This window comes from Alligator sinensis, unplaced genomic scaffold, assembly GCF_000455745.1.
Source record: "Alligator sinensis unplaced genomic scaffold, ASM45574v1 scaffold722_1, whole genome shotgun sequence".
In the NCBI taxonomy this organism is placed as follows: Eukaryota; Metazoa; Chordata; order Crocodylia; family Alligatoridae; genus Alligator; species Alligator sinensis.
In genome coordinates, this window is record NW_005842345.1 from 838,397 (window position 1) to 862,779 (window position 24,383).

General features: G+C 54.5%; 1 protein-coding gene across 1 annotated transcript in view; it reads left to right on the top strand.

Moving 5' to 3' along the window:
* The window catches only part of BMP1 (bone morphogenetic protein 1), a 75,426-nt gene that overhangs the window by 47,384 nt on the left and 3,659 nt on the right, over positions 1-24,383 (top strand). Inside the window, exons 8-16 of the mRNA XM_025210348.1 lie at positions 1,496-1,620; positions 7,626-7,741; positions 9,256-9,358; positions 10,356-10,472; positions 10,607-10,752; positions 16,643-16,838; positions 17,123-17,248; positions 17,468-17,628; positions 18,047-18,227. Of these exons, the coding sequence (XP_025066133.1) occupies positions 1,496-1,620; positions 7,626-7,741; positions 9,256-9,358; positions 10,356-10,472; positions 10,607-10,752; positions 16,643-16,838; positions 17,123-17,248; positions 17,468-17,628; positions 18,047-18,227 (1,271 nt within the window). The remainder of the gene's footprint in view (positions 1-1,495; positions 1,621-7,625; positions 7,742-9,255; positions 9,359-10,355; positions 10,473-10,606; positions 10,753-16,642; positions 16,839-17,122; positions 17,249-17,467; positions 17,629-18,046; positions 18,228-24,383) is intronic.

The window sequence follows — 24,383 nt, forward strand, 5'->3', positions numbered from 1 at the left end:
CCATCCCTGCTGCTGTCCTGCACCTCAGGGCTCCGGCTGTGGGTTTCACCGGGCTGGGCTCCTGGCCTGCTTGACTCATGTCCCCACGCGTATACAGCAAGCACTCTAATTACAGGGGCGGAGGAGCTGTTTTTAGCAGCTCATCCCTCCTTTCCTGGAGCGAAGCTGACCTAGGCATGGAATTTTACAGCCGTGCCACCCTCGCAGCGGCTGAAACCCACACCAAGGCCCAGGGGAGGCAGCGAGCCCACATGTGAAGGAGCGCTGACTCAGAGGCCTTGATGTGGTCCCAGCAGGTCAGGCCAGACCCAACAGACAGGGTCATGACCCCCGTCTGAATCAAATGAGGAAGGTGGCCACAGCCTGCTTTGCTCCTCTCAGCTCTGGCTGCAGTCCCTGTCCCCACAACACCCTGTGCACAGGGGCTCAATTGTTACCGCAGGGCAGGGCATCTAAAGCCAAGGCTTTGCTGCTGCAAAACCATCCAAAATAGCCTTGCTGTGTTGGGTCCCTTCTCCCCATCCCTCCTTCATATAGCTTGTCAGGGCAAACTGCCTTTCCACCATGTCGAATGTGAACAGAGCATCCTCCGTAGTCCAGCAGACTTGAGAAGCCAAGCCAGGGGAGGAATTTCAGAGCTCCCTATGTGCAGACTTGCTATACACCTCTAGCAAACAGTGGAGCTGCCACCTGCAATGCTACAGATAGTACTAATGCTAGTAATATAGCACTGATGCTACCAGTAACTGATGGCTAACTGGTGCTGCCAATAGCAGTGCTACAGCTAGTGACGATGCTACTGGTAACAGTACTGATGTTACTGGTAGCCTAAAGCAGCTCTCTGTTAATTAATACTAGTTCTAGCATACTGCACTGCTGCTGATATGGACAGGACCATGCAAATTTGGGTGCCTGCAGTCTGTTTAGATGCTGCAGCCTGAGCCCTCCTGCCTCCTCCCTGCCTCTCTCTTCAGCTGTGATTCTTGCCATCTGCTTCTCCATCCACCTTTTCTCCTCTGCCCACACGGTCCTAACATCTCCCAGAAGGAGGCTGTGCTGTCTGCTGGGGATGATTTGCTTCCCCACTTCCCCATACACTGCATGTGCACACACGTGCACATGCACATATGCTGCAGGTTATTGCAGAAGAAAATCAGGCTGAACTTTAGTTGCACTTGACTAAATAGATCAAGCCAGACTGGGTAACAGCAGTGAGGGGGGGCATCTGAGCAGGGTGGCTGGGTATGTGGGCTGCTTGGGCAGTAGCAGCCTGGGAGCAGAGAGCTGAGCCACGCTGGGTGCTCAGGTTGGGCCTGGCCCCTCTAGAGCCCTGCAGGAGCAGTGTGCTCAGGGCAGAGGCCCAGCATCTCACTCCTGTGTATTTGTCTGGGCAGCTACCCCAGGGGAGACCAAGGCCAGCCCTGTGCAGAGCCTGGGGGAAATGAGCAGATGGTGTCCTCCCGACCACTTACCCCTGTCTCTGCTTTTGTTCCAGGGGGATTTTCCTTGATACCATCCTGCCCAAATATGAAGTGCAAGGATTGCGTCCCTCCATTGGCCAGCGCACTCGCCTGAGCAAAGGTGATATAAGTCAAGCCCGCAAGCTCTACAGGTGCCCAGGTAAGCCCCACTGGCTGAGCCCCGCGCGGAGTGGGGCTGGGCACGTACAACACGCTCCTGTTCTGACTGTGTTGTAGCCGCCCCCGTGGTCTGATCTGAGCTCAGGGCCCTGAGGTGGTAGCTGCTGTAATACATGCTCAGACAGTGAGGTGCTGTGCCCTCCGAGACAAGATGCACTACCGTAGGAAAAGGAGGGGTGATTGATTATCTGCAAGAGCTGGGGAGCAGGTTTCCTGTCTCAACAGTTCTAGAGATTTCAAGTGTTTCCTTGCTCCGGTTCCTTTTCGATGAGGAGAGCGGGCGACTTGCTTCCAGCAGCCAGTTGTCGGGTGCATCTGGTGTTCACCCCATGCTGCTGTCCTGGATCTGGAATAGGCAGAGAAAGGACCTGCTGCCGTGTGTCCGTCATTCGGGGGGAGCAATGCCGCCCCGGGCTATGGGCTGGTCGGGGTGGGCGAGGGGAAGCTCCGTCCTTGTCAGAAGGTTCCCATGAGTTGTTCTGCTTTGGAGGAATCAACACTTTTGAGGGAAAAGTGTTCCCCTCTGTCACTGCTGCCCAGCAGCAATGCCTTCCCTGTTCTTAGGGTAGGATCTGAGACATGATGCCCTGAAGGTGCTTGTCCTAACACAGAGGGAGCTTGTGGCACAGCCAGGAAGCAACTGCAGACTTCCAGCTGCCGGGGCTTTAACCCCCAAACCATGTGCTTTAATCCCTCCCCGGTGGCTGGAATACTGAAGTTTCCTCTTTGGATGAGTAAATCAAACCAGCTTTGACCCCTTCCCCCGTTTTGGCTGGTTCCTTGTCCTGCTTTCTCTGTTGCTAGCACTGACAACATTTTGGTCAAAATAACACTGAATCAGGGGAATATTTTTGGACAATTCGAAAAGAAATGCAACCGCAAAGCCCAGCTGGGATCTGTATGGCCGCGGCTGCCTCAGAGCAAAGGCAGGCACACCCAGGTGGCCTTTTCCTAGCTCAGCCAGGCTTCTCTTTCCCATCTGACCCACATCCCTGCTTTATGGCTCATCTGTTCTTACCACCATGAATGAAAGCCTTGGTACAGCAGGAGTGACCGAGGTAGAGGAGAGGCAAGGAGCCCTGCTGGGGGTTCACGCCTCTATTTGGTAATGCGGCTGGGAGGACACTGGGTCACAACGGCCCACCCCCATGCTGGAGCAGCTCATCCCTCAGGGTGTGACATCGTGCTCTGCTCCAAGTTCTTCCCACCACTTTATGAATGGAAAGAGCATGACATCAGCAAGGGCCTGGGATCCTGGGCTGGAGGGACAGCTCCCATCCTCGCCAAGGCTCTGGAGAAGGGCCAGCCTACCCTTCTTCTTGGCTTTGGCCATTACGCAGCTGTCGGAGAGGAGGGCCTGGATGAGTGGCCCATTGATATGCACCCGGGGTGTGTGAAACTTCTGGTTCCCGTTTGACTCCCATGTCCTGGTCTGGCCTGGAGCTCCCAGACACCCGTTCCCACTCACTGTCTGTTTCCTTGGAAAGCGCAAAGGCCTGTAAACAGAAAGGGCTGGTTTTTGTCCAATTGGGCAATTCGGGGATTGCAACAGAATGCTTTGGAAGCAGGTGGCGAGTCAGTGCCAAGGGGCTATGGGGCAGGGGGTGCTATGCCGGGGCTGCTGAAGAGGATTGAGTTGGGGTGGGTGCCCAGTGCTGGAATAGCTTGGGGCATGAGCAGAGCTGTGGGTAGGGAGCTGGCCTGGCTCTAACAGAGGCTGCTCACTGGGCGGGCGACTCCATGCCCCTTCAGCACAGTCTGAAATGAGTGTAAATGGAGACAATTGAATCTTGTGCCTCCACCCAGCCCCAGAGGGGCCTTCTTCCCAGCTGTCCTTGGAGCCTGCCTGCCTGGGAGAGGGCTGTAGGTTAGTGGCTCCATCATAAATCTCCGCAGTGTTGTTTTCTGGATAGCTGCACAGAGGGATGTTCTGCAGAGCTCCCATGCGTCGGGCATATGGAACAGGGCCCTGGACCGCCGCCCACATCCCATAACCATGGAGACAGGCGCCTGGTGACGGTTGCCTCGTCAGCATCTCCCGCCCCCGGGTGACAGGGTGCTGACTGGAGAGGGCAGGCTGACACGCAGCTGTCAGTCTCCCTTGCTGCCCTGCAGCTCCCTGCAGGCATCCCGGGATCTTTTAGCTCAGTGTTCAGACACTCCTGGCCTGTCCAGCTATCAGGATGGTGTCTGAAATGCAGGTTGCCTTTGCAGACAGGAGATCAAGGTGATTTTGCATCTAATTGCTCTAAGCGTATGCAGTCTGCATGTGCAGTGGGGAGCCTGTCTCTCTCCAGAGCCTCACAAACTTCCCAGGCAGGACACAGGAGGGAAGAGCTAATGTCCTTATGCACAAACTGGAGCAGAACAAAACAAGAGCTTGAGCCCAGATCTTCTCAGACCTTGGACCAAGACTGGCAACAAAACAGCCTTCCCTCTCATGGCTCATTGTCCTCCCTGCTGCTTTCCCATTGCTATATGAAATGCCAACCCCTACCAGCAGTCCCGGCAGTGGAAGCCCTGTTCGGCCAGCAAGCCAAGAAAGGCATCTGTGGTGCAAGCTACTGCCAGCCTCCACCCACTCCCAAGAGACATCCCGTAGCAGCCAGGACAATATTGCTCCCTGACGCCGTTCCTAAGGACATGGCAGGCAGGACCTGTGTTTAGCAGCTCTGTAGGATTGCTCTGGGGTGGGAGGTGGGGTCATGGATGTGTAACACAGGCACCGGCCCACAGCAAGCAGAGACCCATCATGGACCAGTGCCGGAGACACAAATATACACACCAGCCCAGGGGAGGGAGCTGCCACCCAGGTCTCCAGGTTGCTCATTACTGCCAGGGCCAGATTTGAACATTGGTGGAACTCCAGCAATCAGCAAGGTGAATCCTGATTCTCTCTGGCTTAGCCTGAGATCAGCGCCCAGCACTGTGAGCTGAAGGGTTGTAGTGCTAGGAGCCAAAGGGTCCCAGTTGTATTCCTGCCTCTGCCACTGACTGGCTGACTCCCAGGAGCGCATCAGGTATGCAAACACCAACGTGTGATTCACAAGATAAATGCAGAGATTTCCAATAGGAATTCACAATGTCAAAGCCATTCGGACCTGCTAGGGTCTTTCTGAGCTCTGTGCAACAGAAGAATGGCTCTAGCGTATTTGTGCAGTCAAGTAACAAATGAAAGTGAAGAGCTGGCATTTTCCAAGGGGGGTCCTTAGGTCTGACCAGGCTGAGAACATGTTGGGTCCCCAGGCTGGAGGTGCTATTGGTGGGGAAGGCACTCTCACTGCTCCCCTGGCAGAGGCTATAGTAGCCAAGGGATTACGGATGTGAGGTGCCCAGACCCACCATATAGCGCAGTTGGTGTTCGCAGTTCACACCTGGTGTAGGCTCATCCAAACCCTTCCTGCTGGAAGGTAACTCATATTAAACTGCTGTATGGGTTTTGGCTTTGCTGCCTCATCACAGAAGAAACAGGTTGGAAGGGTGGGGTTTTGTTTTAGGAAATAAGGAGGAAGGGGGAAGTGGCTAGCTTGGCTCCCTGCCTCTTTTCCAGTAGCACCTGAGGCTCCCAGGGGGCTGAACAGCTCCATCAGATCTCATGCAAACTCTGACATTGCACAGGCTGGGGAAGCAAATCACTGAGCTGTTGAGTGGGGGCCCAAGTGGCTCAAACATCGTGGGTCAGATTCTCTGTGGCAGAAGCACATGCGGATCCACTGATGGCTGTGGAGTTTTCCCCTTTGCATCAGCCAGGAATTGGGCCCTGGCTTGGTTGTTAGCTCCCGGTTAATGCCCATGACTAGCATCTTGGATAAAGGTTCCTCACATCCCCAGCCCCTGCCCCGAAGGCACAGGAGCTCTCATCAGACCTCCTCCTGCAGACCAGACTCGGCACTCCTGATATTTCAAAGGTTAAGCGCCAAGCAGGAAAAGTGATTACTAGGGGAAAAAGACGTCAAGGGCTCCTTTTTCCATCCTGAAGCAGGAAGGCACAGAGCCCAGTTTTTAAACCATCCCTTGCCTTTCACCTTTGATCTGGCTCCACTGCAACAGACGCCTGCTCTGGCTAGAGCCTCGCAGAGGTGGGGGAGGACGGCTTGGCCTGTGGACCGCAGGATTGAAGCGCCCCTGAGTTTTGCCACCTCTGACTTGCTCATGTGGCTTCCAGATGGTAGAGCTGGGCTAACTCCAGAGCGCTAAGCAGAAAACCTGTCAGGGGCCCAGCTGGCTGCAGGACCACGGCACAGCGTGGCAGGGTGCAGGGGAGGCAAAGGGCTGGCATGGTTGACAGCACCCGCAAGTGCGAAGGGAGGCTTGGATTGGCACTTGGATGCAGCCAGGCTCTGGCAGGGCTTGGGGCCCTTGTTCACTGCTGCTGGGAGCTAGGGAGCAGGGGGAATGTTGTTTATAGGAGACTCTTGGACCCCAGGGTGCTTTGCTGGAAGGAGGAGGAAAGACTGGGACTGGAGCGAGAGGCAGCAGCGGGGGGGGGGGAGGGGAGTATGAAAACCACAGTTTTCCATGCTAAAGTTGGGACTTGTGTTGCTGTGGCAACATGGCACAGGGTTGGGTTTCCATGGCTACCTGGGAACTTCAATCCCAGCTATTGATTTTATTGGGGTTGGGGGGAAACAGCTTAAAGAGGCACAGGCTGCGGTTCTGTTGCCTGGGTGAAAGGAAGCAAAGGCCAGAGACAAAAGGGAGAGAGTTCCTCGGAGCAGATTAGCCAGCGGGGATGGCTTCTGGGGTGGGGGTGGGGATGGCTTGCAAGTCCCGTGGCCCTTTGGGTGGCCGGTTCAAGGCTGAGCCCTTCCAAGGACAATGAGTCGTGTCCCTGGCGCTTTGATCTGGGGAGGCTGGTTATCTCGGACAGCTGATGATTGATGAGCCTGGTCACGGCATCCCCAAGCTGAGGTTTGCACCTTGTTCTTGCTGGTTTGGGGCATGACGACCCTCCTGTGCCTGGGAAGTCAGAGCCCAGGGAAGCTCCCACTCAAAACAGGGCAAAGCGGGCTGCCTCCACCGTGCTCTGGGACTGCGAGAGGTGTCCCATGTCTATGCTCAGTGTAGATTTACCCAACAGCCGTCCACTGTTCAGGGGTGTGAAACTCTCGAGTTGTGCCCAGGGTCTCAGCCCTTCACATAGATGTGGTTGCACCAATCGGACTGAACTGTCCCTGCTCTTTTGGCCAAGGCCTGTCCTCACTCTCTTTTGCCGCTGGATGGGCAGGTGGTGCTACGGAGGCAAGGGCTAGCTGGTTCCCAAAGCCCCCGTGCTGCAGCCATCTGGCCATTCTCCAGAAGTGGGTCCATGGCCTGTGCTGCAGCCATCACACCCAGGGATGAGGCAGGCAGCCAGGCATGGACAGGCCAGCTCCCTCCCACCTCCTGCTGCTCCTCTGCCCCAGAACAGACTAGCGGGTCAGGACGCCCCTCTCCAGGACTGACTGCCCACAATGCCCTGCCACAGACCACCTCTAGCTGAGCAGCTCCTGGCACACACTCCTGCAGCACAGCATCGTATGGGAATCAGGACCATGGCTTGCTACCTACCCTGGCCACCTTCTGCTCGCCCTCCCTGCAGCTGGCACAAAGAGAGTTGCAAATGGAAAGGTTGCGGCTTAGCCCTTCAGAGACTCACGGCACCATTATCCTGAGCTGGCGGGGCAAGGGCAGCGCTTCAAGGGCACCCATGTTAACCCCTGCAGCAATGAAGGGCATGCAGCTGAGATGCAGAGGAAGGTTGAAAGCAAAGCAGCAGGGTTTCTCATGACCTGAGATGCAGGCGCCTTACCGGGCTAGCTGTTTCTCCCACCCCTGCCCCAGGAACCTGGTTGTTTCCCACCCATCCTGCTGCTGGATGTGCTGTGGGACTGCTGACTTGTATCGGGGAGTTTGGGCTCATCTGGGTGTAGACAAGGGACAGCGAGATGGCTTGGCTTTGTTGCCAGGTTCTCAACCCTTTCCCTTCCCTGCTTCTGTTTGCAGACTGTGGAGAGACCCTGCAGGAGAGTCAAGGCAACTTCTCCTCCCCGGATTTCCCCAATGGATATGCTGCGCACAAACACTGTGTCTGGAGGATATCAGTCACCCCCGGGGAAAAGGTACCTACTGGCCACCCCCACAGAGCCTGAGCATACTAGGGGGCAGCAAGGGGCTACGTGCTTTGCCCGGACTCTTGTTCTTCTGCATTGCTGCTCTTTTCCTCCTTTCTTCCCTTCTCCATTTCCTCCCTGGGAATCTGTCCTTTTCTACCCTCCCTTCCCCTCTGCTTTTCTGATCTCCTTCCTCTTTCTTTTCCTCCCCACTACCTGCCTACCTCTGTCTGTCTGTCTCTCATTTCCACCCCACACCTCCATCAACCCTTTCTGGATCCCCTTCTCCAGAGGGCCCCCTCATGGGTTGCTGGGTGTATCACAGTGCACATTGCCCTTACTTTTCCCCTGTTGCCTACCTTCCCTATGGGCAGGTGAGCCCTAGCTAACAGTACACAGTGGATTGCTGGGTCTCTCCCACCAGTGCTCCTACTCCAGCTGGCTGTGATACAGGACAGCTGTCTGACAGCTGCAGCTGCTTCCCCACAAACTCCCCAAGCCCCAGCATACAGCTTCCCATTACCAGGGGTCTGCTCCGTATGGAGGCCTGGATGCGGGTACAGGAGCACCGTGCAGGCAGGGGCTGTGTGTACTTGCTTTACTGCACCCCAGAGGGATGCTACATGCTCCCCAGCTTAGGGCTTTTGGGATTATCAGGCTCCTGACTAGTTGAGATGAGAGTCGGGCTTCCAGCAGGTGTCAGGGACGCTTATCTGCTCTGCAGTAGTTGTTCTGTGTGTTCGCTGCTGTCCCAGGGCAAATCGAGGCAGCTTGTCCTGAATGAAACAGAGCAAAGTTGCTGCAGTTCAGCTTCCACTTACCACAGGACAGAGCAGGCATGCAGCAGTTAAAGCAGAGCAGCTGATACGCATGACGTGTGTTATACGTAGATAGCTCATCTTGACCCATTCAGGATGCTGGAGAGGGGCCCAGATCCAAACGTGCCTGAGCCTTGGGCTGATCTTCATCCCAGATCAGCAGTCACTGCTCATTTCAAGCTGGCTGAATTCAGCAGCTGAATTAGGAGGCTGGGCTAGGCTGGGATTTCACAGCAGGGCTTGTAGTTCAAGCCAGCCTCGTGGTCAGACACCCTGTAGTTCGCAGTCTTTACCCATGGAGCTGGAGATGGCTTATCATTCTCCTTAGCCACCTGGAAAGCTTGTGGTTCATCCCTCAACATCAAGTGAAACCTGGATCCTCTGCCAGGAGTTTGTTCAAACCTCATGTTAGGAGTGAACGCTGGGCTGCAGGAGAGGGTGGCCTCTTTGCATCTTAGTTTACTGCAAGAGGTGAACTAAACTTAGCTGGGCTGGACCCCATGGAAAAGCTGCTGCCTTGGGGCTCACTGCATAGGCCATAAAGCCAGTGGAATCCCCTCCGCAGATGGTGGCAGTAGTAAGCTGTTACTCCTAGTGGATGAGCCATTAAAAAGATAATCCTACAACCAGCCTGTCAGAGACGTGCTTTAGGACTGGGGCCCTCCAGGAGGCTTGTGTTAACCTCCACTTTCTGCTCCCTTTCAGATCATCCTGAACTTCACGACCTTGGACATCTACCGAAGCCGGCTGTGCTGGTATGATTACGTGGAGGTGAGAGACGGGTTCTGGAGAAAGGCCACGCTGCGAGGTAACCAACCAGAAGCCCTTTGCCTGGCTGAAAATCGGTCCTTTTACCACTCCCTCCCCCGTGAACCCCCAGGCCCAGGAATACCCAGACTTCTCACAGCCCCTCTGCTTTCCTGGCCTGCAGCATTGTGCTGAACACCCCACATGTTCCCAGCCTGCAAGGGCTCCCTTTGCACTCACCCTGTAACACTCTGCTTCCAGGGTTAATCCCAGGGACCCCCAGGTTAGCTCACCCCCAGTCACTCCCTCTGAAGTCGGCTTACAAACAAAGCACGTAGGACGCTGTTGATTACAGTGCAGTGATCCCTGTATGCATCAGGTGTGACCTTTCAGCCCAGGAACCCTTGCTGCCCAAGATCTCCATTTCCCACAGACCTGGATGCTGGGTTAGGTTTTGAGTGGAGCTTTCTGGCCTCTTAGGAAAGCTCTGGCTCTGAGTATCTCACCCAGTGTCATCCCATGAGTCAGTGCCAGAGCTGGGAACAGAACCCAGAAGTCCTGGGTGTCCAGGCTGCTCCGGCTACTACCCTGCCCTGCCTTTAAAAACAGCTGAGGTGATTCAGCCTCACTGCCTGCAGTCATCTCAAGTAGACCAGCGTTGAGGCTTGTGGAATTCCTTACCCATGAGCTTGCTGCTTTCCCCAGGGAAGGCCCTGCCAGTAACTTGCTCTCACCAGACATTTGAGTTCTGTAAAAATGACACAATTGTTCCAGCAAGTCCAATTCCCACGTAGGAAATGTTCATCCCCTCCTGTTCCAGGCCATGTCCCTTCTTGGAAACATCACGGGGATTTGGCAAAATTGCCCCAGTTGTGGCCACTTTCCCATCAAAAACCCCAGCAGTGTTTCCACTCCCACCCGTGCCTGATGCAAACAGAGAGCCATCATGGTGTTTCCAACTGCTGCTGTCTGGCTGCTCCATGGGGTGGGTCAGAGACCCCCCAGCCAGCAGCTGGTGGCCTGTAAGGAGAATCAATAAAGCTTGCATTCTTCTCCAGGTAGGTTCTGTGGGAACAAGCTTCCCGAACCCATCATCTCCACTGACAGCCGCCTTTGGATCGAGTTTCGAAGCAGCAGCAACTGGGTCGGCAAAGGCTTCTTTGCAGCCTATGAAGGTACCACGCGCTCCCGCCTCCTGGGACCAGAGGGGCTGCTTGCATGGGGGGCGGAGGAGACTCCAGGAAGAAAGCATCCTTCTGTGAAAACGAACCGCTGCTCTGAGCGGAGTTGACGTTCCCTTCCCTTGCAGCCATCTGTGGGGGAGAAGTGAAGAAAGATAATGGCCACATCCAGTCCCCCAACTACCCTGATGACTATCGGCCCAGCAAAGTGTGCATCTGGAAGATCACTGTCTCTCCAGGCTTTCACGTGGGCATCATTTTCCAGTCGTTTGAGGTATGGGCTGCCTAGGGACTGGGCCACTGTGGGAGCTTGTGCTGGGCATGGTGGATGGAGCTGGTGCCTCTGTTATGGTGCTTCTATGATAACTGTGATCCTGAGACATGCCAAGCCACTGGAACTCCCTCCATGGCCTCGAGGCTGCTGGTGAGAACTTGGCACGTCCTGGGTTTCTGCCCTGTGCTGTGTGACTGGATGGTTTGTAAACACCTTGAAAACATGAGCTGGTTTATCCCCCTGTCACTGGGAGCAGGCAGCTGATGCCAAGTTGTAATTGAGGTTTCTGGTACTGACTTTGCCGCTGGCTGACTCTTAAGTCACTGCTTTTCTGTGCCTTGGTTTCCTAGTCTGGAAACAATGACACTTAAGGACCATGGAAGAAAAGAGCTTCAGAGCATTAGAGCTAAGACTGCTGCCACCAGACCCTAGGTTGAGAATCCCAGAGTTGCCCATAGGGTGGAGGCACCCAGCCCTACAAGTTCCCATCAGGTCGCACATGTCTCTCTTGTAAGCCCACGCCCTCAGCCATGCCTTTCTCATCATTGGAATAATCCCTGTTGTTCCACGAAGCAAAGCTGCATGCTCCCTTCCTGCAGACGCCTGCCCCAGTCCCTTCCTCTTGCACAACCACACAGCCACTAACCAAGACTCACAGACTTGCCAACATCCCGCATACCTCCATGCTGTGTCAGCAAAACCACAGAGCAGCCTGGACTCAAGTCATATGCTCCCATCCACTACAGCCTCATGGGTCTCCCTTGTAGGCCAGCATCTCCTCCTAAGTGAGGAGCAAGTGAGAACGCTCCCCTGCTGAGCCAGGCCTTTCCCGAAGGTAAATGTGATGCTTCCAGGAGGTGTCCATGATAGCGTGGTGCAAATTTCAGGACAGATCAGGTTAACCAGAAAACTGGCACCAGATTTGGGCCTCCTGCTGCCAAGTGTCCACCTTCCCTCTCTCCTTGGTCAGGTACAATGCTCAGGTTGGTTCCCTAGGTGTCACAGAGGTGGACCTGGAAGGAGGATGGAGAGAACAGCAGGAAAAACAGGATCAGTCAGGAGAACCAATGCCATGGGGTTGTTAGGTCAACTTATGCATTTGTATGGCAGGTTGACCTGATATCCAGGGAGCTGCAGCCAGTCACTAGGTCAGTCCCCATCCATGGAATCATAGAAAATTTTGGGTTGGAAAGGACCTCAGGAGGTCATCTAGTCCAAGCCCCTACTCAAGACAGGACCAATCTCAACTAGATCATCCCAGTCAGGGCTTTGTCAAGCCAGGTTTTAAAAACCTCCAAGGAGGGAGTTTCTGCCACCTCTAGGTAACCTGTTTCAGTGCTTTGCCACCCTCCTATGAGAGAGTTTTTCCTGATATGCAACCTAAACCTCCCTTGCTGCAACTTGAGACCATTGCTCCTTGTTCTGGCATCTGCCACCACGGAGAACAGTCCAGCTCCATCCTCTTTCAGACCCTCCTTCACGGAGGTGAAGGCTGCTATTAAATCCCCCCTTCAGTCTTCCCTTCTTTAGACTAAATAAGCCCTGTTTCTTCAGCCTTTCGTCATCAGTCATGTCCCCCAGCCCCCTCACCATTTTCGTTGCCCTCCACTGGACTTTCTCCAACTTGTCCACATCCTTTTTATAGTGGGAGGCCCCAAACTGGACACAGTACTCCAGATGTGGCCTCACCAGTACAGAATACAGGGGAATAATGACTTCCCTCAATCTGCAGGCAACGTTCCTACTAAAGCAGCCCAGTATGCCATTAGCCTTCTTGGCAACAAGGACACACTGTTGGCTCATAGTCAGATTATTTCCTACTGTCACCCCCAGGTCCATTTCTGCAGAGCTGCTGCCCAGCCAGTCAGCCCCCAGCCCATACCATTGCATGGGATTGTTATGTCCTAAGTGCAGGACTGCACCTGTCCTTGTTGAACCACATGAGATTTTTTTGGCCTAATCCTCCAATTACTCAAGGTCTCTCTGAATCCTAGATCTACCCTCCAGTGTATCTACTATACCCCCCAGCTTGGTGCCATCTGCGTATTTGCTGAAGGTGCACTCCATCCCATCTTCCAGATCATTGATGAAAATACTGAACAAAACTGGCCCCAGGACCATCCCCTGGGCCACTCCACTTGATACAAGCTGCCAACTAGACCTCAAGCCATTGATCACTACCTGTTGAGCCTGATGATCCAGACGGCTTTCTATCCATTTTACAGTGCACTCCTCTAACCCATGCTTCCTCAGCTTGCTCATAAATATACTGTGGGAGACTGTATGAAAAGCCTTGCTCAAGTCAAGGTAGATTATGTCCACTGCTTTCCTCACATCCACAGAGCCAGTCATCTCAACATAGAGGGCAATCAGGTTGGTCAGGCATGACTTGCCCTTGGTGAATCCATAATGACTGTTCCTAATCATCTTCTTCTCCAAGTGCTTGGAAATGGATTATTTGAGGATCTGCTTCATCATTTTTCTGGGGACTGAAGTGTGGCTGACTACTCTGTACTTCCCTGGTTCCTCCTTCTTTCCTTTCTTAAAGATGGGCACTATATTTGCCCTTTTCCAGTTGTCTGGGACCTCAGTAGCCACGAGTTTTCAAAGATAATGGCCAGCAGTTTCATAGTTTCATAGTTTCTAGGGTCGGAAGGGACCTGAGCAGATCATTAAGCCTGACCCCCTGCCCTGCGCAGGAACGAGTGCTGAGATCATAATACCCCAGCCAGATATCTATCCAACCTCCTCTTGAAGACCCCCAAGGCAGGGGAGAGCACCACCTCCCTTGGGAGCCCGTTCCAGAGCCTGGCAGCCCTAGCCGTAAAGTAATGCCTCCTGATATCAAGCCTGAACCTGCCCTCAATCAATATGTGGCCGTTATTCTTTGTTATCCGAGGTGGTGCCCGGGGCAACAGAGCCTCACCTATTTTCCGCTAGTCCCCTTGGTGAGTTTATAGATGGCCAACAGATCCCCTCTCAGTCTTCTCTTGTGGAGGGTGAATAGGTTCAGGCCCTTTAGTCTCTCTTCGTAGGGCCTGGCCTGCTGCCCCCTGACTATGCAAGTGGCCCTCCTCTGAACCCTCTCAATGCTGGCCACATCCCTCCTGAAGTGCAGCGCCCAGAACTGGATGCAGTACTCCAACTGCAGCCTGACCAACGCCACATAGAGGGGAAGGATCACTTCCCTGGACCTGCTCGTGATGCATCTGTAGATGCACGACAAGATGCGGTTAGCCTTACTGACCGCTTCCTCGCATTGGCGGCTCATGTTCATCCTGGAGTCAACAATGACTCCAAGATCCCTTTCAGCCACTGTGTTGTCAAGAAGGGTGTTCCCCGGCCTATAGGTATGTTGCAGGTTCCTTCTCCCTAGATGCAGCACCTTGCACTTGTCTGCGTTGAATTCCATCCTATTCTCATCCGCCCACCTCTGTAACCTGTCTAGATCTAGCTGGATTCTGTCCCTCCCCTCCAGCGTGCCCACCTTGCCCCACATCTTTGTGTCATCAGTGAATTTGGACAGCGTGCTTTCCACGCCCACCTCCAAGTCACTGATAAAGATGTTGAATAGCACAGGCCTGAGGACTGAGCCCTGGGGAACGCCACTGCCCACATCCCTCCAGTTCTGCAGTCACTTCAGCCAACTCCCTCAGCACCCTCAGATACATCCCATCCAGCCCCATGGATTTGTACACCTCCAGCGTTTCTAAATAGTCCCAAACCTGTTCTTTCACCAATGTGGCTGCTGACGTCCTCCCCAAACGGTGCAGCCCAGTGCAGTAGTTCGGGAGCTGACCTTGCTTGTGAAGACTAAGGTAAAAAAGGCATAGAGCACTTTAGCCTTTTCCTCATCCTTGTCACTAGGTTGCCTCCCCCACTCAGTAAGGGACCCACACTTTACCTTCCTCTTGTTGCTGACATACTTGTTGAAACCCTTCTTGTTACCCTTCACGTCCCTTGCTAGCTGCAACTCCAACTGCACTTTGGCCTTCCTGACTTCATCCCTGCATGCCCGAGCAGTGCTCTTATCCTCCTCCCTAGTCATTTGACCAAGCTTCCACTTCTTGTAAGCTTCCTTTTTGTGTTTAAGCTCACTGAAGAGGTCTCTCCTAAGCCAAGCTGGTCGCTTGCCACATTTGCTAGTCTTCCTGCCTATCACGATGGTTTGTTCTTGTACCCTCAGTAAGATTTCTTTAAAATATAGCCAGCTCTCCTGGACACCTTTTCTGCTCAGACTGGCTTCCCAGGGGATCCTGCCCATCAGGTCCATGAGTGAATTGAAGTTTGCTGTTCTGAAGTCCAGGGTCCTTATTCTGCTGCTCTCTTTTCTCCCGTTTGTCAGGATCCTAAGCTCAATCATTTCATGGTCACTGCTCCCCAAATTGCCATCCACTTCTACATCCCCCACCAATTCACCCGCTTGTGAGCCGCAGGCCAAGAAGACCTTGTCCCCTAGTTGGTCTGTCCAACACTTGCACCAGGAAGTTTTCCCCAACTACTTAAAAACTTCCTAGATTGCCTATGCACTGCTGTATTGCCCTCCCAGCAGATGTCAGGGTGATTGAAGTCCCCCATGAGAGCCAGGGCCTGTGATTGGGAAATTTCCTCTAGTTGTTTGAAAAAAGCCTTATCACCACTTCCTCTTGGTCTGGTGGTCTATACCAGACACCCACTACAACATCACCCTTGTTGCTCTCCCCTCCGACCCTAATTCAGAGACTCTCAACAGGCCTATTTCCAGTTTCATACTGGAGCTCTGAGCAGTCATACAACTCTTTTACATACAGCGCAACTCCTCCTCCTCTTCTCTCCTGCCTGTTCTTCTTGTACAGTTTACACCCTTCTATGATCATGCACCAGTGCCTGGTTGAAACATTTCTCAATCCCGCAGGGACATGAGGTCAACCCGTGCATTTCTGTAGCAGGTTGTCTCCCCTGGTGTCCAGGGAGTTGCAGCCAGGCACCAGGTCCACCCCTATTCATTCCTATTGGAGACTGACCTGATGTTCAGCAAGCATTTTTTCCATGTCCTGCACAGACACCAGGTCAACCCCGATTTAATCTTGGTGTTTCCAAGTTCCATGCACAGCAGACTTACCCCAAAACGGGTTTTGGAAAGCACATGGCAGGGCTTCAGCTCCTCATAAGGCACGATGGGGACAGCACAGCATTTGGAAGCATTTTTCATCAGCAGTTCAGACTTTTCTGCAAAATGCTTTGCTTCAGCTGATCCAGCATCTCTGCCTATCTTCCCATGTGCAGCTCAGGCACAGAGGCCGGAGTGCTTGTGATTGCAGGGGAGAGCAGGGAGTAGGGCAGGTGCATCACCCCAGATTCATGTACTGCTTGTTCTTAGCTGCTTTGTGTGGGCTTGGTGCTGCTCTCAGGCTTGGCCGAGTCAGGAGGGCAGTGCATGTCCTGTGCTCCACCTGTCCCCTTTGTAGCTGTAGGGACATCACACCCTCCATGTGCATCATCTGTGTTCTCAACAATGCAGGCAGGGCAGTATCTGGGGACACATGACTTTCTCAGTTTGCGCCTGGACAAAGCGTGTAGCACACCTCCCTTGGGACAGTTCCTTGATCCTGTTCCCAGGCCTGCTGCTGACCTGCTCGTTGACCTGCAGCCTGCCCCTCCCAGCCTCAATGCCTCTGTTTCCTCAAGCATACAGTGCAGTTGATGGCATTGTCCCTGCCTCATGAAGCTGCTGCTGTGTCACCTGGGGAAACTGGATGTAAAAAGCTCTAGCTGCAAAAAGAAGCCATGGCCATGCATCAGGCTGATCCAGTGCAGCGATGTATGGGCATGAACCTAAGACCAGGGCCTCTGGGGTGGTTCTTGGGAGCACCTTAGCTAACTGCTGTCCGGCTTGCTGCCCCCTGCCCAGATCGAGCGACATGACAACTGTGCCTACGACTACCTGGAGATAAGGGACGGCCCCTCTGAGTCGAGCAAGGAGCTTGGCAGGTACTGCGGCTACGACAAGCCCGACGACATCAAGACCACTTCCAACAAGGTCTGGATGAAGTTTGTCTCGGACGGCTCCATCAACAAGGCTGGCTTCTCTGTCACCTTCTTCAAAGGTACTGCAGAATGCAGTGTCTCTGGGGACCTGGGGAACAAAGGGGCCTTTCAGTGGGAGCTTCCTTGTAACCCACTGCCCTAGGGTTTTCCCTGCTACTGGGCAGTGACTCCTCTGGTTTCTTAATCCTTGGGGAAGTAGTCCCCAAGCTCTACTTGGCTCCCCACCATGTGGGATCCAAGTGTGATGCTCCCTGCCTGCTGGCCAGTGCTTCAGGTCCCTAGCAGCCCTGCCCCTGGCCCCCACCAAAGCCTCCTGCTTTGGTCTGCTTTTCTCCCTCCCCAGAGGCGGACGAATGCTCGCGTTCTGACAACGGTGGGTGTGAGCAGCGCTGCGTGAACACGCTGGGCAGCTACAAGTGTGCCTGTGACCCCGGCTATGAACTGGCTGCAGACAAGCGCCGCTGTGAGGGTGAGTGTGATGGAGCTGGGGATGAGTGCTGGGGGTGCTGTGACCCCATGCATTAGCCTGGGAGCTGAGGTGGCACTTCCTTCCCTGTCCCTGGGCTCTGCCACCTGCACCTGGCAGTACATGGCCCCCAGCAGCCAGTGTCCCATGCAGTACCCTGCCCTGAGGATGGCAGGTTGGAGAAGGGAAACCCTGGCTAACACCATGCTTTCTTCCTTGCAGCTGCCTGTGGAGGGTTCCTCACCAAGCTCAATGGCTCCATCACCAGCCCCGGCTGGCCAAAGGAGTACCCGCCCAACAAGAACTGCATCTGGCAGCTGGTGGCCCCAACCCAGTACCGCATCTCGTTGAAGTTCGACTTCTTTGAAACAGAAGGCAACGATGTGAGTCCCCATCCCCACCTCCTGTGCTGGTCTTGGCAGGGCCGTGCCCTTGCTCTCTGCATCCTGGCTATGCAGGCCAGGTGCCACTTGGCCCTGGGGAGTGGAGAATAGCTTTGCTAGCGGAGGCCTGTTGCATGCTGGTGCTGCGTTTGGAAAGCACCAGAGATCCCAATGGGTGATGGAGCTCTTGGAGGGAGCCAGGGGCACCTCTGCACACAGGGGTCAGTAGCAGGGGTGCAAAGCCCCTACACTGCACCTGTCCCTGCCTGCATGAGGACTCTGCACTGTCACCTGCTCCAGTGCACAACAGACCTGCCATCAGTGGGCCCTGGGCTCAGTGCAGCTGAGCTGCTTACCGCCCATGGCCCATGTCCTCCCACCCTGCTCCAGCACATCTCCTGGCTCTGTTCCCTGGCAGGTGTGCAAGTACGACTTTGTGGAGGTGCGCAGTGGGCTGACGGCCGACTCCAAGCTGCACGGGAAGTTCTGCGGGGCTGAGAAGCCAGATGTCATCACCTCCCAGTACAACAACATGCGCATTGAGTTCAAGTCCGACAACACTGTCTCCAAGAAGGGCTTCAAAGCCCACTTCTTCTCAGGTAGAGCCGCCGGCTGGCAGCATGAGTGCCCTCGGCGCCTCCTGTCCCTCCAACACCATCTCTAACCCCTTCTAGCCTCTTCCCCGCACCTAGAGCCTGCAGTCCCTAGGCTCTTCTGCCGGAGGGCACTGCACACTGCTCCCTTGCCATCCTGGCTCTGATCCAGCTGAGAGCAGACAGGCACAGGCTCAGGTGGTGTCCCTGGTGCTGGTCCTGCTGCCCCCCGGCTGCACTGGCAGAGCGTTGGCCCAAGATCCCAGCCAGCGTAAAGTCCCCTGCTTAGGGACATAGGTTCTGAACCAGCAAAGGCCCCTGGACAAGCATCTCCCTGTGATGGACAGAGGCTCCATCCCACAGGGGTTTGTGCCTTGGTGGCACTGCACACTATACCATGTGCAGGCCACCTTGTGCTCATGCCCTGGTGTAAATCTGGAGGAAACCAGCTGATGGACTGGCTCTAATTTTACACCAGCACAATGGAAGTGGTAATCCACCCCTCAAGTGCTTGCTGCTGTCTCTATCCCGTAGACTGCAGCTAAGCAGCTCCCGACTCTGCAAGCTGGGAGGTGATTGCAAGCTGGAGGGGTGACTCCACCTGATGGGAAAAGACTGGTCTGGGGTCATATAAGCACTGAGTGTCCAGTCAGCTGTAGCTGCAGACAGAGCTTTGTAAGTTGTAAGGACAGGGGAGAGCAGCATTCTTCTTGCTGTTTAAGGAACAGGGCTCTGCAAGGTCAGCAGAGATTGCAGGGTCTCAGCACCACTGCAGATCAGGCCTCATATGCCCACATGCTTGCACTGGCATCTGCTATTATTATTGCTGACTGATTAGGAGGAGCAGCAGTAGGAGCATGGAGGAAACTCCTCTTGGGGCCAAGCTCCCATGCACTGGGTGCTGTACAAATATAAGATGAGGTCCCTGCCCCAAAGAGCTGGCAGTGTAAAGTGATGAGCAGTGCTCCCTCCTACCCCCAAGGGTCCCTGGAGCTCCCTCCCTCCTAGGCACTGCATCCTCTAGCGTGGTTCTCTTGTAACCACCTCAAGGGCTCTGCCCGCCCTGCACTCTCTGCTCCTCCCCTTGTGCTATGGGTGCCTCCGCACCGTGCCTCTTCCACTCTGCCTGGCCCCGCGGTGCATCCCACTCTCCAGCTTGGCTTGGATGATGCCACCTTCTGCTCCGTGGCCGCCCTGCACGCCCCTCCAACTGCTGTGCTTAGGGACATGGCAAAGTCCCAGTTCTCCTCCTCCGCTTGACAGCAGCCCTGCTCTTCCTCTGCTTGCTGGGGCCTGCACTCACCTAGACGGGGCTAAAAATTTCCCTTCCTCTCCTAGAGGTGTAACAGCACGGTGGCATGGAAAGGTGGTCCAGCCTTTTGCCTTGAGTGTGCAGTGTCATGGGCATCCAGGGGGGCGCTGCCTGTAGCAGTGGGGCTGCTCAGGCTGTGAGGTTAGCTGTGGCACAGGGTTGGTGTCTGGGTAGGATTTGTCCTGTAGTCCCCTCCCGCTGCTGTTGAGGGGAAGGATCTCGTCTGGCTGTCCCACCTTGACGCCTCTGGGGCCTTTCCATTCAAGCAGACAGAAAACATTGGGATGGACTCAGTGAAAACCATTACCTGCTTATTGCCTGTGTGTTGTGCGTCTCTGCCTCTCCCCTGTGCCCATGCGCCTGACACTGTGTGTGCCTTTTGGAAACCCTTTTAGCCAGCCCATTTCGAAAGAAGTACTTATTGACAACTTCTGCAGCTGATGTGCATCTGTGCTCCACACGCCTGGGCCAAGGAGACTGATTCATACCAGCCTAGAAGCCCAGTCAGGACAGGGTTTCTGTGAAGGGCTGGTCTGAAAGCATGTGGGGAGCTGCACAGTGCATGCTTAAGCTCTGTCCAAGCACACAGGCTTGCAGCACGTTTAACGTGAAGCTGGGCGGGGACAGGTTTAAGCATACACCTCAGGGCTTTCCTGCATTGTGGCCTGAGAAAGAAGAGCAAGGGCAGCAAACTCTGAGAGGCCTGATGGTTTCTGCCTGGCCTGGACAACTCTATCCATGGGCCATCTAGCCCTCCCAGCTAAGAGAGTTGCCTCCATCTCTCAACGGGCATCCTGCACCCCAGTGCTGCTGCACAGGGCTATCCCAAGAGCCCCCCAGGCTTCTGGTAGCTCCAACAAAATGCCTGTCACTTACGGGTTTCTGCCCCCAGCTGGAATGAACCAAGAACCAGTGGCAGCCCACTTCTGGCACAGTACTTTTGCTTCATCTTTTTAAATAAAAACAAGGCAAGTAAGGGTACCTGGCCTGGCCCTGCCCTCAGGAACTGCTGCCAGCCCACACAGAGCCACCTTGGATAAGCCTCCAGCCCAGCAGCCTGCAGCATCCCAGAGGCACCCAGGTAAGTCTCTCTCCCCCACCCCCTCCTTTGCCAAAGGCCCTGGTGGTATTTTCCTTCACCCCCTGAGGTTAGTCTTGTTGCATGAAACCCCCAGCCCCTACAGAGTTAACAGGATTGTGGATGTTGGCTTTGGTAGAGTCAGGATCTCACCCATTATCATTAATGGGGGTGCAGCTGCAGTATCAGATCCTTGTCAGGGTCCTTCTCAGCCTCCTGGCATGTCTGGTCATTGCTGTCCACCCCTGTTCTGGAAGAGCAGCATCCTTAGCCCCAAAGGTGAGCCCAGACCCATGGCAGCTACTCAGCACCCTCTTTTGCCAGCCACAGCAGCTTGTGAATCGCAGGTGGCTTCCCAGTGAGGCTTCACATCATCCCATTGCTTTACTCCTTGAATTGAGAATTACTAAGGGGGCTACAAGAGTATCCCTTCTCTCTGTCTCTACTCAGGTTGCTGCAGTTCCCAGTTGGCAGGAAGAATCTGGAGGTCACAGGACAGACCTGGATCACCCCATGCACCCTGGTGCCTTCTCTTTCTGCTAATCATCCAGTGCGGCCCTGGTCAGCTCCCAGACGTTTGCTTTGTCGGGTTACTTTCTTCTCTAAATTTGTCCCTATTCCCTCAGGCTCCTGTTCCTGTCCATAGCCCATTCACACTCTGCCTTCAGACTAGAAACAAATGTATTCCCCTGGCATCCTGCCTGCCCCACAAGAAAACCCTTCCACCTCTGAGCCTGGAGCTTGCCTCATGGGCTGCTTCAGGAGAAGGGGGACCATCGAGACGGCAGGAGATGGAGTGTCTTGGGAGCCCCCCAAGGAAGAGCTGTTTGGGAGGAGAACTGGCTCCGCAGATGGACATGGATGCATGCATTCAGCAAGAGCCTCTGCAGTGATGAAATGGCTGCTCTGCAGCTTGTCAAGCAAGCACAGAGGGAACCTTTTCCTCTGAAAGCCCCACTCTGTAGCCCTGTAGCAGGATCCCCATCCTCTGGACTTGGTCACAGAAGGCTTGCTCAGGTGAGTCCCCCTTTTAACATCCATTCCACTCTGCAGAATTGCTGATATTTGGGAGCCGGCAGTGGGGTGTCTTGGGGCTTGGTGACCTCTGCGGCTCGTCGCTCCTATTGTGCAGTGCCTTATCTGCCTAGAGGTGGCTGCATTTCTACCACAGGTGGCCCTGATTTAAGAAAGTTTAACTGTGAGCTTCTTGTGTGCTATTGAAGTCAGGGCAGGTTGAGCGTAGGCCTTGCAATGAAGGTGTGTTCTTGGGTCAGCTTCAGGAGTGCACATACAGGCAGATCTGAAAGTGCCGGCAGTGTGTGTTTGGGGACTAATCCTTTATGATAGCTCTGGCCACATCTGGGAAGCAGAGTGGAGCTTGTGGTTTGTGTGGTCCTGGGCTGGGACTGTAAGACATCACCGCCATGTATTTCCCACACTGCAGGTGATGGAATAAACAGTTGCTGAAGATGACATTTCTGTAGGCTCTTTTCCTATACAAATTCTCTCTCTTTTGTCTCCCCAGTCCAGGTGCCCTCTGCTTCCTTCAAAAAGGGGGCTTGCTGCATATGCTCTCTCTTGCAATAACTATGTCAGAGCCCCAGCTTCAACTGAAACTCCTCTGCCCTGCTCTGCTCGCTGCCCAACCAGTTAAAACCCACCCTCTAGTCACGGACTGGCCTTCCCAAGCACCTCCTTACCAGTCTGCAGGCTGTAGGCTCAGAGCTAACCTGTCTGGCTGCATACACCAGTGGAAGAGCAGGACAATGGGAAACACCTTCCATTATTCGGAAGCGCAGAGGGTTGTAATCATCCCTCCTGCACCTGTCCTTGACAGCAGACAGGCTTGCAAGCATGGCTTGAACATGCAACGCACTGAACAGGAGCCCGTGCAGGTCTGAATGCAGTCATCTCAATGCAGCTCTTGGGAAAGGTCTCACACACAGATGCATCACTTCGCAGGGGCAGCAAGTGCACTCACGGCACAGCCATGGGACTCGTCTGGTCATTTGTGCAACAGTAAGTGTCGGAGGGTCTAGCCAAAATCAGGGCCCCATACAGCACACACAGAGTAAGGGGCTTACTGTGCCCCAAGGGGCTCTGGGTCTAAGCAGACTGAGGAAAGACTGTCAAGCTCCTGTTCTGCAGGTGGGCAAAGCAAGACACAGAGCAGTGATATGACGGGCCCCAGGGCCGCTGGTGAGTCTCTGGGTTGTGCTGGAAGTCCATCCCAGCCCCCTTGACTTCCTGCAATGACGAGACCAGCCTTTTGGTTAATTAGGAGCCAGTTCCCAAACTGGCACTGCTGACTAGGGGTGTGGGCTATGTACATGCTAATTGCTCAGCTACCTGGCAGTGTGCATGGCCTTGTATGGGACTAAAGAGATTGACAGGCCCAGCAAGCTTATTGCGTGAACAGGCAGAGCACACAGGATCTTATCAAGAGAGCTGGGATCGTGGCTTGCTTACAGCTCTCTTTGGCTTTGCAATCAGCCCATCTTCAGTGGAGATCTCCAAGGGTTCAGCTGTCTTACAGTAGAAGCTGAGGCCACAGTCTTGTTATACTGACTGCTGCAGAGGCCCCTAGGGAGACCTGCTCATGCATAGGGATCCCTGTCTCTAATAGATGAGGCAAAGATAGAAGAGAGCAAGTGCAAGGTCCTGCAGCCAGCCAGGCGCAAGCTGGAATAGAGCTCAGCTCCTCTGACTCCCAGTACGGTGCCCACCCACGAGCCCTCCCTGCTTCTGGGCCTGTCCTGCAGCCCAGGGACTCACCTGTAAAAGTCACCTTGCTTCCTTCCCTGGAAGCATATGGGGAATCCTCAATAACCAGCCATCCAACACCACAAGAAGACATCACTTTGCTCAGGCTCAGCCCTTCTCAGTGGCAAGTCCACCCAGTACCAGTTGCCTCCAGGGTCCAGCAGTGCAGAGGTAAGTAGGAAAAGCAGCACCCTCCCCCCCCCCAGCCGGCCTCCTCCACATAGCATCCCAGCCAGGGCCCACAAAGCCTCAACAACTATCCCTCAAATATTGTCTTCCAAAGTCTCCTCCAAATTTGGGCTCTTCCTTCCCTCGCACCTGGCCTTTCCCCAAAGATGCTCCCACCACCTTCAGCAATCATTTGGCATTTGCATTGGCTTTCACAGGTGAAACCTACTCAAGACTGTATTTGACCCATAGCTTGAGAGAGACGGTTCGCTCCCAGTGCTCTCTTCTCTCTCCATCCTCCCTAGAGTCTGCCGGGTCACTTCTGCCTCCCTGCATCCTCCTCTATGCAGAGCTAGCACTGTGTTAGGCCAGTGGGTATATGGCCATAGGGGAAAGGAGGCTGTGCTTCTGCCCTAGGAGGGGTCTGAGGTTTGGGCTAAGCGTGTGCCTTGTAGGGCCATCCGTCACTTCACACTAGTGCTGTAGGTTGCTGTACGAAGCCCCGGGAGCAGCCCTGCAGGGTGGAACTCAAAGCCATGGCCTCTGGTAGATGTTGACACCTCTCCCTCGTGCTATGCCTCTCCTGTCGTTTGGCAGCGGTCGCTGGGTGTTCATCTGTGCCTGTGCTTCCCCTTCCGTCCGCCTCTCTGTGATGTGTGCTGTTGAGTATGGCCTTCTCTCTGCATGCCCCGCCACCCTGGAGTTTGCTTCTGTTCCTTGGTCTCCACCTCCCCTTCTGGGCACAGCGATGTGGATGCATTTTCATTTTCTTTCTCTCTCTCCTCTTCCTTCTGTCTCTCTCATTCCAGAAAAGAAGCAGCAGCAGCATCCGTCGAAAGGG